Below are 14,683 nucleotides of genomic sequence, written 5' to 3'. Positions count from 1 at the left end.
CACACCAGATCACTTATTAATTACAAAGGAAAAAAATGGACTTTATCATTTTTGATAAATGGACTTTTAACATTTTGATGGTGAGATCTGGTGGTCACCACCTTAACCAAGAAGGCAAGGTTGGCATCATCAATATTTTGCAGCTTGAAACCACAGATCCTTGATGGTGCACAGCAAAGTACAAACATAATGTTCTTGATAGAAATGTTTGATCTGGATCTAACTGAAAGGAAACAAAGGACTCCAGAGTGTTGGCCATACCAGTCTTGATTATTCAAGAGAGTCAATGGCATGGAAGTAGAAGGGAGGTAAGGAGAGGAGTCTTACATATTAAGAACATAACAACCAAATGCAAAATGTGAACTTCCAATTGATTTTAGACAAAACAAAACTATATATAACGTGTGTAGGACAACTGGGGAAATCTGAAGGTGAATGGTATATTGGATGATGTCAATCAATGTTAACTCTCTCAGGTGTAGTTGAATAGATAGTATGCTCTTGGTTTTTGAGAATACCTGGCTTTAGTATTGAAAGGTAAAGAATCATGAAGTCTGCAGCCTACATGAGGATGGTTTTGCAAGAGGGAAGTGTATGTGTTCATGTGTCTGTATGTGGTGCATAAATGAATGTGTGTTTGTGTGTGAGAGAGAGAACATATGTGCAAAGGTATGACCAGTTGAGAAATACAATGAAGGAAATGCAGGTATACATTTTACTGTTCTTTAACAGGTTTTTAACTTTTAAAAATAAAAATTTTACTAATAATTTGGCATGGTAGCATCTCCTCATTAAAAGAAAAAAAGTGAGTATGTTGACCTTGTGTTTCTGGCCATATATATATCTGCACTCAGACTTGTATTTTTATAAATACATATATATATATATGTTAAGTCAGATTACTACAATTCCAAAAGAAATGTCAACTCTACTTTTCAAGTTCAGATATTCACCTCTGTTCGATGAACCATTAGCCAGTTTCCATCAGATGTCTGCTTATAGAATTCCAGGTATGGATCTGACTTTCCAAAGAGATCCTACATTTAGAAAAAAAGAAATCATTCTCCTCTGAAACCATATGCAAACACACTTTATGTATGTTACACATTAATAATACCTGAAGTCTAACTCCACAGTATAGATTATATAGTACAGCATAGTAGTAAATACAAAGCCCCATCACCTTCCTCACAAACTCACAAACTTGCTGAAGTCTACTAGGAGAACTATTAAGGCATTTGTAATAAATGCTCATAATCCTGTGTATCACCCTTACTTCTCAGAAACATGATGGCTTAAAATACAATCATCAATAGAACTCATAATCAATAAAATGTGCTTTTGGCTTTTTTTCATTATTAACATAATTTTTGCATGCAACATTGAGTTTATATTAATAATACCCCAAACTTTAGACACAGAAACTGTGTGAGGGGCAGAGCAGATATCAGCAATAAAACAGACTCAGGGGGTTAAGTGACTTTGCCAAGAGGACAACCTAATTAATTGATGGACCTGAGATTTGACTTCATATCATATTCTTCTATATCCAAAACTCTTTTCACCAATTCCATACATTTCTTTACATACACAATGAGTGGGGGTAAATAAGTGGAGTGCACAACATAATTACCTCAAGGGCACAAAGCACACCTTCTCTTGCCTCTGGAATGCAGCACAGCACTCCAGTACAATGCTCAAGCAAGGTGAGTGCTCAAAATACTCTTACCACCACCCTCACAAGAAAAGCACACACACTCACAGAGAGCAAATTCTGGAAGGATGAATAAATCACACCCAGAGCTTAAACTTGAGGAGTGAGATTATGGCTATTTTATTTTCTCATTTTATTCATCTTTTGAAATTTCCATACTCCTTAGAATATACTCATGTTATCTGTCAAAACAAAGGACTCCTCTTAACTCCACAGTATACGCAGCTATGTTCCTGAACTGAAGAATGAGTCTCGGAATAACCTTAGTCTTAAATTAAAAACTAAGGTAATATTTCTTTCCTCAGCAGTTTTATGTTAAGTAACATATTTGGTACAGTCAAAAATATAAACACAAAGATTATGCAGAACTTTAAAAATTTAACCTTATCTCTAAGAAGAATCTTAAGTAAATGTAACAAGCCTCTCTGTGCCCCATTTTATAAAACTAATAAAAGCATTATATATAGAGACATTAGCTTTATATAAGCACATCAACATGCCCTGTCTGGCTCATCTTAGAAATAACCCTATGAGAAAGGCAGAATATCATTATTACCATTTTGAAGATCAGAAAAGCAGACCTGTTTGAAAGTTCATTAAGTTGCAGTAGAACTAAAGTAAGAATTAAAAGTCCCTTACTCAGACCTCCAGAATACGTTAACTGAACGTTAAGTGAAAAAAAGCAAGGTGGATGAAAGTGTGTATATCGAATGCTGCACTTAATTAAGGCCTAGAGATGGGGAATATAAATACAAATACACAAATATACACCCACACACACATAGTATAGATATACGCACACACATACATATATACATACAAATACACACATGTGTACACACATATACACACAAAAAAAACCCTTAGATTTTCTAGGAAACTGAAAGATTAAACTATAAAATGTAAATTTCAAAACATTATTACCTACAGGGAGGAAAGAAGAAAAAACAGAACAGACAAGGGAAGAAGCTGAACTTCTTTGAATATACCTTATTTTGTAGATTTGACTTTGGAATCATTTAAATCTTTTACATGATTATAAAAGCCAATTTAAGGAATTTTTAAAAAGCAATCCCTAAACATCAAAAGCAGAAGTGAATTATGTGTCAATGGGACATCATAAACACCCAGAGATTTCTTTAAAATACAAGAACTTGACTCTTCAACTCAAGTTAAATATACAGCCCAATGACAAAAAAGAACTTCAAAGAAAGCTCAAACTGTTTTCAGTAAAAATATTGTTAATTGTAACATGGATATTTTTTGTTGTTGTTGTTACCATTAATCTACAATTACATGAAGAACATTATATTCACTAGGCTACCCCCTTCACCAAGTCCCCCCCACAAACCCCATTACAGTCACTGTCCATCAGCATAGTAAGACGCTGTAGAATCACTACTTGTCTTCTCTGTGTTGCACAGCCCACCCCATGCCCCCCCTACATTATAGATGCTAATCGTAAGGCCCCCTTCCTTTTTCCCTGCCCTTATGCCTCCCTTCCCACCCATCCTCCCTAGTCCCTTTCCCTTTGGTAACTATTAGTCCATTCTTGGGTTCTGTGATTCTGACGCTGTTTTGTTCCTTCAGTTTTTTTTTGTTCTTATACTCCACGGATGAGTGAAATCATTTGATACTTGTCTTTCTCTGCCTGGCTTATTTCACTGAGCATAATACCCTCTAGCTCCATCCATGTTGTTGCAAACGGTAGGATATGTTTTCTTCTTATGGCTGAATAATATTCCATTGTGTATATGTACCACCTCTTCTTTATCCATTCATCTACTGATGGACATTTAGGTTGCTTCCATTTCTTGGCTATTGTAAATAGTGCTGCGATAAACATAGGTGTGCATCTGTCTTTTTCAAACTGGGCTGCTGCATTCTTAGGGTAAATTCCTAGAAGTGGAATTCCTGGGTCAAATGGTATGTCCATTTTGAGCTTTTAGAGGAACCTCCATACTGCTTTCCACAATGGTTGAACTAATTTACATTCCCACCAGCAGTGTAGGAGGGTTCCCCTTTCTCCACAACCTCGTCAACATTTGTTGTTGTTTGTCTTTTGGATGGTGGCGATCCTTACTGGTGTGAGGTGATATCTCATTGTGGTTTTAATTTGCATTTCTCTGATGACTAGCGATGTGGAGCATCTTTTCATGTGTCTGTTGGCCATCTGAATTTCTTCTTTGGAGAACTGTCTGTTCAGCTCCCCTCCTCTGCCCATTTTTTAATTGGATTATTTGTTTTTTGTTTGTTGAGGTGCAGTATGGATATTTTTATTCCAAAACTGTTAGATATTATATGAGGCACAACAGATAAGCAATTATATTAATGGTTTTAGGAATCAGATTTTCAGCATAAAAGAGGTACAAATACAGAATTACATAAAGCCCTGTTAATTCTTTATCTGAACTGGAAATAGTTGTGTAAATTTATGATTTAGTTTTTCTTAAAAAAAAGTTTTTCTTACTCTGTCTACTGAAAAGCCTTAAAAACCATAAGCAGCAACAATCAACAAATAAAGAGCCCCTAGCACCAGACTGCCATCTCTAAAAACAATTTCCACAAAAATATACTAAGGTTCCTTTTAATCTTCCAGGCTGGGGCAGAAATTAGATAAACTAAGCCTAGAACACCTTCTCCTGTCACAGAGCAAGGAAGCTATCCAAAAGCTCCAGGGGTTTCACCACTGGTCTTAGGACAAACTTACACAGGTTCCCCTAGGCAATACTGGGAAAATATGAGTATCAATAAGAGTTCATTGATAGAGTTCATAGCAATATCAAAAATAAAAGCAACAAATAAACAAAAACCTCATCAGTCACAATTAGAGGATAGTGGAGAACCAACTTATTATTTAGAAAAATGGCAAATATGGAGAGAAAAAAGTCAAACATTTTAACTTGCCTTTCCTGTACAAATAATACCTCAGAATAAATAAATACCTAATGTGGGAAAGAATACTCCTCTCTACAAAAATATTCTCATTACTAAATGAAGAAACAAGGTGGACAGAACATGTTCAATGACACAAGTATTTAATCAGCATCATGCAGAGTATGGAAACCTCTACAAAGGAGTCAGGTTCTTTACTGAATAAATTTCATGGATGGGAGGGAGGGAGAATGAGAAAGGAGGGAGGGAGGAAATAAAAGGAAGGGAGACATTTAAAGATTTAAAAAGACTTGAGACATATTAACCAATTTTATTTTTAAAAGAGTCTTTAGAAATACATCAAAATATTTATGGATGAAATGATATGATATCTGAGAAGACAGAAAGTAGAGAGGAGTAGAGATAAAACAAAATTGGCCATGAGCTACACCTGTTGAAGATGGGTGATAGGGACATGGAATTTTTTAAAAATACAATTCTAATTTTGTATATTTAAATTTTTCCAAAAAAAAAAAAAAAAAAAAACAAGGCCCTGGCTACTAATAGAAGATATTTGCAAAGTGAATTATAAGGTAAATGTAAATGATAAAGATTACTGATTGGATTACAGAATTAAGTACACAAATCAAAGAATTATTCCAATCCATAATATATATATTTAATCGTTTTATTATGCACTGGTACTCATCCTTCATAAAAAGTATTGACTTTTGGTTGCAAAGAGGAATCTATAATTAATAAAGCCTGGTATTTTTGCTTTCTCCCTTAAGGTAATCCAACTACACTCTCTTGAATGCCTTTTACAGTAACATTAATGCATGTATTATCTCCTCTTTTAATCCAAATACCTTGATTACATCTAGAGGAAAGAGGTAAAGGGAAATGGGTTCTGCTTTAACACACAGAAAAACAGAATTTGAAAATAACTAATACTCTCAGTGATGCTCAGACGATGGAGTTCATAATACTAACTGCATCATTATTTTTTCAAAAAAAGGAATCAATGTGAGGCAAAACATGATATCCTTATGGAAATTTTTGTCAACTACCTACCTTATTATCCAGTTTTCTTGCTTCCATTTCAAACAAGACCACCCTGTTATCCTTTATTTCTTCAGCTGAAATCTATGAGTAAATAAGGTAAGTGAAAGAAAGTATGTTTTAGGGATTCTGATAAACTATAGAAATATTGATTTATTCTGTTAGCTAATAGTATAGAAAGTCTATACTAATATAAATGAATTTTAAAATGTTTGCTAAGAAAATGGCACCATTCAGAAAGATTTGTCACTAACTTTTTTACATGGGTAAAATAAATATTTTCCCAAAGTATACTAAATCTGTATTATGCAACTTCCTTTTTCAATACCGTTGCCCAAACTGGATCTTACCCATTCCAGCAGAAAAACCAAAGCCTTGGAAGACTGCACAACACTAAAGCTCTCCAAACATTGAGAAGCATGAACAAATCTTATCTAGAGAACACTGTAACTGAAATACCACATGAATATTTTTCATCCAATGTTAACTGAAAGATGTTTTCTACTTGAGAACAATTTCCAGGCTACCATGGCCTCTGAAGCAATAAAGCGAACTACTGATAATGTTCTCTACCTCATGGAAGTCAACACCCCAAACAGACAACATTCTTATGCCTCAAGAAATTTAAGCTAGACTGAAACAGCTACTTAGAGAAATGTTTTAATACGAGTAATAACCCTCAGGCATGGATGGCTCTCTCTCAGGAAACCAACCTTCCACTTTCAGACAGAGCTGAAGTTAGAAAACTATTGATCCAGGCAGTGATTAGCTGGACAGAAACTCTAGAAGATATTTAATAGTGTGTCACTATATAATCTGAAATCTAACAGTATAAAGCATATATTCATTTGTGCAGAACTAATAATCAGCAATGGAAAAATCTAAGCGGAAGGATAGGTAAGCACAAAAAAGATGGATAAGAATTGAGAGAGCATGTCATAAGATAAGATCCACCTGGAAAAAAATCCATTATGGAAAGTTTCTCATGTTGAGGGGATTATGTCTGCTTTGTAGAGAGCAAATTGTATCCATCCAGATTATTTAGTGGTTTTTCTCTAATTTAAGAATTGACGTTTCCATGCGGGAGAGGCAAGCATCACCCAGGTGCCCCTGACTATCAACAACATAAACTCAAAGAAAGGATCCTCACACTTCATTTTTCTCCTTCCATTTCTGGCATAACACATTTCCCATTTGTGATCACTATAAGGCAAGAAAGGATGAAAGGAGACATTAAGGATCAAATGATAAAGCAGGACTGTAGAATATTTGCCTGATAGTTACAGTTTCAGTACATCCAATTGTGTTAAGTCTTTGAGGCAAAAGACAAACATCTTATTGTTACCGTAATGCTCCCTTTCCCGGCAGGTCTGCCATTTTTAAGCACCAGTGGTTGAGTCAGCTTCTTACTGGAAACAATCTGTTAAAATTGGCAAATGATATGAAGAGCTATTTCAGTTCAGCATGTGAATTTTTAAACTGAACTATTTCAAAAACAGATTGGATAGAAACTTCACTTAAAGTCATTAGAAATGGAAACACTGAGTCTATTCCTTAAATATTTAGAGATTATAAAACACACCTACATATTTTTAAACCACTGGAAAAATTTTCAAGGAAATCCTGACAGATACAATCTCCCCATGCACTAGTTTCTTTATCAAGTACTTTAAAGTTTAACTTCTTCCCTGCAATGCAAAACAAGGGCCAGATTGTTAATACAAACACAAATCACTGAGCTGAAACCCCTGTAGGTAAGAGGTGGGCCTCGGAACACTCAAATAGGATTCAACTTTTAAATTGACACATAACTTCAACATATAACCCCACAAAATATCATTTTGACTAAATTAATACAGTGGGCCTAGGTGCTCTCAGATACCTCTCTCAAATTCATCATAGATTTAGCTACACAGTGATTTTTTCCAAAAAATAAATACTTCTTTAATATCTTGATCAGCAAAGTTCTAGAAAATTGATCAGTTCTATATTGTCCCTGAAACATAGGAAATATTATGATCTCCAAACAATTCAACAAGAAATATAAACTCATAAATGACAAATCCGAGCAACAAAAGTCACCCACTAACAAAAAAATAACTTCTAGGTCCTGGAGCCTTCCCCATTCCATTACAAATAGCAATGATCTCTCCTTAGAAGTCAGAGTCTGAGCAAAGAGCAAAATGGGGAGCCCCAAAACATACCCCTACCCTGACAGAACCTGTCCTATATTGGAAAGTTAATTAAGCAACTACAATAAAATATGATGAATGTTAAGGTAGAAGCAGTAGGAATACCAAGTGAGTGCAGAGCAGCACTGCAGAACAGGGGCAGACAAGGCTTTCTAGGGGGGGTAAGGTTTAAACTGATTATACCTAAAGTTCAGGACAAGCAAGCCAGGTAAAGACAGGGAGCTGGGGCATCAGGAATCAAGAGAAACCACTGTGGTGGTTAGCACATCAAAGAAGTTGCTGTTATGGACAGCACTGGTGACTTAAACATAATAAAACTGTACTGAAATATGTGAACAGCACACAAAGCAGCTAGAGCAATGATACTTACTGAAATGTTGAATGAAACACCCTAACCCAAAGGAATTAACAGTTTGGGAAAAAACACATGGTCCCTACCTTCATAAAAAATAAGCTCTATAATGTTCAAGCCAACCACATGAATATGTGAATTTGGTCTTTAAAGTGATTAAATGTTTTCAACTTTAAAAAATAAACTAATGAGCATTTATCAAAAACACCTAATTCTTTGGTTAAAATAGACACAACACAGTATTGCAGCTGTATACTTACTTGTCCAAGGGTACATTCACATTCTCCTAAGAAGTCATCATCACTCAGCGAGATAGTTTTGTTGTCGATATCATAAATCCCAAATTTCAATTTCTGAACTACTTCAAAATAGTAATCAATAATAAAGGTCTTGGAAAATGCAGGATTCAAGCAATTCTTAATCCTCTCTGTGCGTTCAACCTATATCCACCCCAAAAACAAAGAAGTTTCTTCAGATCAAAGGTACACTTGCATACTAACACCTTTATGTATTACATGTAACTAGAGTCATGATAGCTAAAGCAAGTTCCTATAAATGTACGAAAAATAGACCATCAAGGACGAACTTGCTCAAAAACTGCATTAACAAATAAGATGGTTTTATTATTCTTCACATTTTTAACAAACTCTCCAAATTGTCAAAGGGCAATTCAGATCACTTTTCACCTACAGTATTTGGTATTACCTCATACCACTGCTGACCAGTTGTATTCACAAATAACACACATAAAGGGTCCGACTTTGACCCTACGTCTTTATCCAAAAGATTGTCACAGGAAATATTCAGCTCCACCTTCGTTACACACTGGGCAGCCATTTCTTGAAGCTGTGCGGAAACCAAAGAAATGAGAAAGCCTGAGCCTTTAAGAAGCACTTGCATTCCTAATGAAACAGCTGAATTCTTAGGACAAACTGTCAGAATAGGATCACAGAGTGAACTTGTTAGAATAAGACTATTAACATGTGCCTCCTGGCAATTCAGATATCTATTAGTTCACCCCGGTGATATTGCTCTTGTCAGGTACTCTGGCTGGGAATAAACTAATTCACTGTGTGACAACAAAATGTAGCTTTTAAGATGGCAAAAAAAAAAAAAAAAAATTAACCTTCTTTTCACTTGACTATATAAATTTTACCATTTGGAAAAAGTCCAAATAAAATCTTGATCCTTCACTTAAAGGTAAACATAGCATTCAGGTACAAAGCAAAACGGGTTTAACTACAACTTGAATTTAATTTTTATTTATCTAATGATATAACTGAGTGAGATAATGTTCTCTTTTCAACAAATTTCAAAGAATTGTCTCTTTCCAAAGAATTACCCAAAGCTGTGGACTAAACCCTAAATCCCTACTCTTTCCCCAAACAGTATATTTTACGGCGGTGGCTGTAAATTTGGCTGCTTATTGGAATCGCCTGAGGAGTTTAATTTAATGGGTTTAGGGTGTAATCTAGACATTGGCTCTTTGGATGATTCCACTGTTTTCAGAGAACATCCAGGAAATAGGCATGCCTCATGTTTCCTCAACCCTTGCCAAGTAATACCAGAATTAGCCTAACTTTCATCAATCCCTCCTCATCCTAATGCCCATTCAATATAAGAAGAGGACTGGGATCAGGAGTACTTGGGGGCTGGCCTTTAGAGATGATGTGGTGCTGAAGGTAAAATGCTTTCCTCCCTGAAACCAGGAAAACAAAGGGACTGTGGGTGACACCAGAAGAGGAACAGACATGGCATTCAGGGCTGCAAGTCCACTTGGCCAGCTGGTTAGATGAGCGCAGGGGAAGTTAGCTGTGGTCGAGGAGGCTCTGGAGGTAGGGAGGTACCTCCTCCAGAGAGCTGCTGGTTACATTCTTACAAAACTGAGTATTTAATGCCCTTGCCCTCTACTTGGAGATTAGGTGAAATTCTGGGACAACAGGAACAGATACACACACCATCCCCTTATATTTAAACAGGATTTCTGTGCAAAAATTACACATCCCTAATCAGGTCTGAAAGAAAAAGGATTACTATTAGAAGAGCCCTTTGGCAATGTCAAAACAACCCATGTCTTATGGAAATGCCTTCATTACTTCAATGAACTCTCTCAAAATAGTAGCAATCCTCCATGTTTGTCAGAAATAAATACTAGCATTTAATACTCCTAAATTAAAAGAGGCTGATGATAATGATGTAGGTTTCATAGTCCTAATAGCTAGAAAAGCCTTTTAAAAGCAATGCTATATGTATGTACCTTCACTTGGGAAGAGAGTTATTCCTTAACAAGGGAGAAAATTCACAAATTCCCATTCGCCTCCTAAATCCCCCATACAAGAATTTTGTAAAACTAAAACTATTAAGGCAGATTTCTTTTTTTGCCACATTACATGTGGAAAAATTATTAAGTGTTGAAATACACACGACTGACAATATGTGCCAAAGATATTAAGGTCACAGAGAAATTAATAAAGCAGACAGAGGAGGAATTAACAGTATTAATAACATGGGTGGGATGGCCATCCTGCCTAAAGCAATCTATAGACTCCATGCAATCTCTATCAAAATACCAACAGCATTCTTCAACAAACTGGAACAAATAGTTCTAAAATTCATATAGAAACACAAAAGACCCCGAATAGCCAAAGCAAACCTGAGAAGGAAGAATAATGCAGGGGGGAATCTCACTTCCTAACTTCAAGCTCTACTACAAAGCCACAGTAATCAAAACAATTTGGTACTGGCACAAGCATACACCATAGACCAGTGGAACAGAATAGAGTGTCCAGATATTAACCCAAGCATATATGGTCAATTAACATACGATAAAGGAGCCATGGATATACAATAGGGAAATGACAGCCTCTTCAACAATTGGTGTTGGCAAAACTGGACAGCAACATGTAAGAGAATGAAACTAGATTACTGTCTAACTCCATACACAAAAGTAAAGTCAAAATGGATCAAAGACTTGAATATAAGTCATGAAACCATAAAACTCTTAGAAAAAAACATAGGCAAAAATCTCTTGAATATAAACATAAACAACTTCTTCATAAACATGTCTCAACAGGCAAGGGAAACAAAAGCAAAAATGAACAAGTGGGACTGTATCAAGCTAAAAAGCTTCTGTACAGCAAAGGACACCATCAATAGAACTAAAAGGTACCCTACAGTATGGGAGAATATATTCATAAATGACAGATCCGATAAAGCGTTGACATCCAAAGTATATAAAGTGCTCATGCACCTCAACAAACAAAAAGCAAATAATGCAATTAAAAAATGGGCAGAGGATCTGAACAGACAATTCTCCAAAGAAGAAATTCAGATAACCAACAGGCACATGAAAAGATGGTCCACATCACTAATCATCAGAGAAATGCAAATTAAAACCACAATGAGGTATCACCTCACACCAGTTAGGATGGCCAACATCCAAAAGACAAACAACAATAAATGCTGGCAAGGATGTGGAGAAAGGGGAACCCTCCTACACTGCTGGTGGGAATGTAAATTAGTTCAAGCATTGTAGAAAGCAGTATGGAGGTTCCTCAAAAAGCTAAAAATAGAAATACCATTTGAGCCAGGATTCCACTCCTAGCAATTTACCTTAAGAATGCAGAAGCCCAGTTTGAAAATGACATATGCACCCCATGTTTATAGCAGCACTATTTACAATAGCCAACATATGGAAGCAACCTAAGTGTCCATCAGTAGATGAACGGATAAAGAAGAGGTGGTACATATACACACTGGAATATTATTCAGCCATTAGAAGAAAACAGATCCTACCATTTGCAACAACATGGATGGAGCTAGAGGGTAGCATGCTCAGTGAAATAAGCCAGGCAGAGAAAGACAAGTATCAAATGATTTCACTCATCTGTGGAGTATAAGAACAAAGCAAAAACTGAAGGAACAAAACAGCAGCAGACTTACAGAACCCAAGAATGGACTAACAGTTACCAAAGGGAAAGGGACTGGGAAGGATAGGTGGGAAGGGAGGGATAAGGGGAAAAGGGGCATTACAATTAACACACATAACATGGGGGGCAGGCACAGGGAAGGCAGTATAGTACAGAGAAGACAAGTGACTCTACAGCATCTTACTAAGCTGATGGACAGTGACTGTAATGGGGTATAACAGTTGGGACTTGATAATGGGGGAATCTAGTAACCACAATGTTGCTCATGTAATTGTATATTAATGATACTAATATAAAATAAATAAATAGAAAATAAAATGGGTGGAATCCAGACACTGTGTGGAATTTGAAAGATTCTAACAGGTGAAGAGGGAGAGAGCAGAGGTGGGAAAGAAACAGACCTGAGAAGGCACAGGGAGGACCCCTCGCCGTGTGTGATGTGAAGGAGCATCTGTGTCGGGGAAGCTGACCTACACTGGGGTGGGGGGTGGGGGTGCGGGGAGGGTGCTGAGAGCCAGGCTGACATACTCAGTGTGTAACCAGATGCGGCCTCAAGTTCTCCAACTGGAGGTAATAGGATGAAATGGCTCATTTTAAAATGTCACTTGTGTCAAATCTCTTCAAATTCCATAGTGTCTTGGAATTCAGAACACTCTAACATGACAGCAACAGGGTTTTTTTATCCCGGAATACACAAGACACAGAATTCAGCATCAAAATTAGCATGTCTTCATACCATCTAAGTCAGAAGGCTAGCTCTTTGTTTTCTGAAGTGCATGTAATATTAGAGGGCATTTGCAATTATAGTGTGAAGACAATCATTCCTTTCCACTTTCATTTATGAGAAAAGAAAAATCCCTAAGAACATGAACATAGTAAGAGGCAAAAAGAAACTGACAGAAGAGAAATACCACAAAACACAAAAGCACAGAGATGATGGTCTAGTTACTTTAAAAGTGCATCAAGTCCAGCTGCATGAAGTCTGTCATACTGACTCTGGGGCCTTATCCTCAGCCTCATCTTCCTTGGAATTTCCATCCCTGACTCTCGTCTTCTCCTCCCATCTGAGGAAACCATGAGCACCCCATCAGGGTCTGTCACTCCTGACTGCTGTCTACCTTTACTTCTTTTCTCTCATGAGACTTCAGGCAACCACATGGCACTCAGTTCTCCCCAAATCTACATCCTCTACCCTCATCCTATGCACAATTACCTTTTCCCTATCTCACACCTACTGTATTCAGCCCTGATCTGTCCCTTCCTCTTACTGACCTGTACCACAGGCTCTGGAATTAGGTGCCCATCTGGATCCCACCACGACTGAATGCATGACCTTAGGCAAGGGGCTTGACCTGTTTCCTCTGGGTTTCCTCATCTGCAAAATGGAAAGGTAAAACTGTCTCCAGCCCATAGGGTTGTTGGAAGGACTGAATGAGTTATATTTAAACAATGCTTAGTAAGTTGTTCAAAAATTGTTTGTTATTAATATTATTATCTTTTTTAGGCCTCTTGCCTTGGGGTCTGATCTTCTCCTATCTACCCCACATTTCATATTTTTTTATTATTCCATTCCATGATGATTCCCCTAATTATTCTGACCTACACCAAGTCCTTTGATGAATTCCTGCTGCACTAATAATAACAGATTACTACAGTACAGGAACAAGATCAAATTTGGAACAATGCATACCTGGCTTGAATCCTACATCCCCTGCTAGCTATGTGACCTCATAAAAATTACTTCAACTCTTTGAACCTACATTTCCTCATCACTGAAAATGGAGATACGATAAGTAACCTTATAAATATGGCATGTACCAGAAATCTTCATTCTCATATCTAAAACAAAATTTATGAAATAAATGTTAGTTGTAAAACTTTTATCTTTTACATAAGGTAGTTTAGAATCTTCTAAGTTGTATGTCAGCAGTACCCAGGATAATGCAGCACCCTGTGGACAGACTCAGAATAAGCAAGGATTTTTAAAGCTCTTGAAGAACATGTAGAGACCTCTCTACCAACCATCAGAAAGCTCTCAAATTTCCAACGCTGGGGAGATGTCAATAGAAAATGCACATAATATCTTACGTGTGACGTCAGTCTCATAGCAGAGACACAACATATTAGAAGAGCATTATTTTTTTCCCTAGCAATGCTCATACAAGAGCTAAAAAAACAACATTCCAGGCCCACCTGATTATTTAGTAAATTGCTGACAGTTACATTATTGCACTGCTGCCAGGACACTGCTGCCAGGACACAATTAGCAGCATTTTCCCCGGAAAATGACTCTGAAATGCAGACCTATTTTTATCTAGAAACCCATTACGACTGAATGGCAAATGGAAGAAATTACGTAAACACTCAGGTCTGGAACCTTGTTAACTAATAGCAACACTCATGAAGAAGCTCTTCTCATTCTATGTAATTATCTAGCACATGATATGCAATATTAAAAAGAGCAATTGGGTATTCTTTATGATGGAAGAAAATAAATGTTTTGTATCATTAGAGTACAGAAAACAGGAGATTTGGCTGGGATAATTGACCAGGCAAAGGA

General features: G+C 36.7%; 1 protein-coding gene across 2 annotated transcripts in view; it reads right to left on the bottom strand.

Annotated features, from left to right (window-relative positions):
* The window catches only part of CPNE3 (copine 3), a 43,560-nt gene that overhangs the window by 23,593 nt on the left and 5,284 nt on the right, over positions 1-14,683 (bottom strand). The window contains exons 2-7 of one of the 2 annotated variants that reach the window (XM_017675422.3): positions 13,396-13,498; positions 8,900-9,040; positions 8,455-8,634; positions 6,996-7,070; positions 5,663-5,734; positions 954-1,037 (exon numbers count right to left, since the gene is read on the bottom strand). In XM_017675422.3, coding sequence (XP_017530911.1) covers positions 954-1,037; positions 5,663-5,734; positions 6,996-7,070; positions 8,455-8,634; positions 8,900-9,031 — 543 coding nt within the window. In that variant the 5' untranslated portion in view covers positions 9,032-9,040; positions 13,396-13,498. The remainder of the gene's footprint in view (positions 1-953; positions 1,038-5,662; positions 5,735-6,995; positions 7,071-8,454; positions 8,635-8,899; positions 9,041-13,395; positions 13,499-14,683) is intronic. The other variant, XM_017675421.3, reaches the window with a different exon arrangement.

The sequence above is a fragment of the Manis javanica genome, chromosome 2 (genome assembly GCF_040802235.1).
Source record: "Manis javanica isolate MJ-LG chromosome 2, MJ_LKY, whole genome shotgun sequence".
Lineage (NCBI taxonomy): Eukaryota > Metazoa > Chordata > Mammalia > Pholidota > Manidae > Manis > Manis javanica.
Note: the sequence above shows the minus strand (reverse complement) of the source record. Positions and strands in the feature narration are given on the sequence as shown.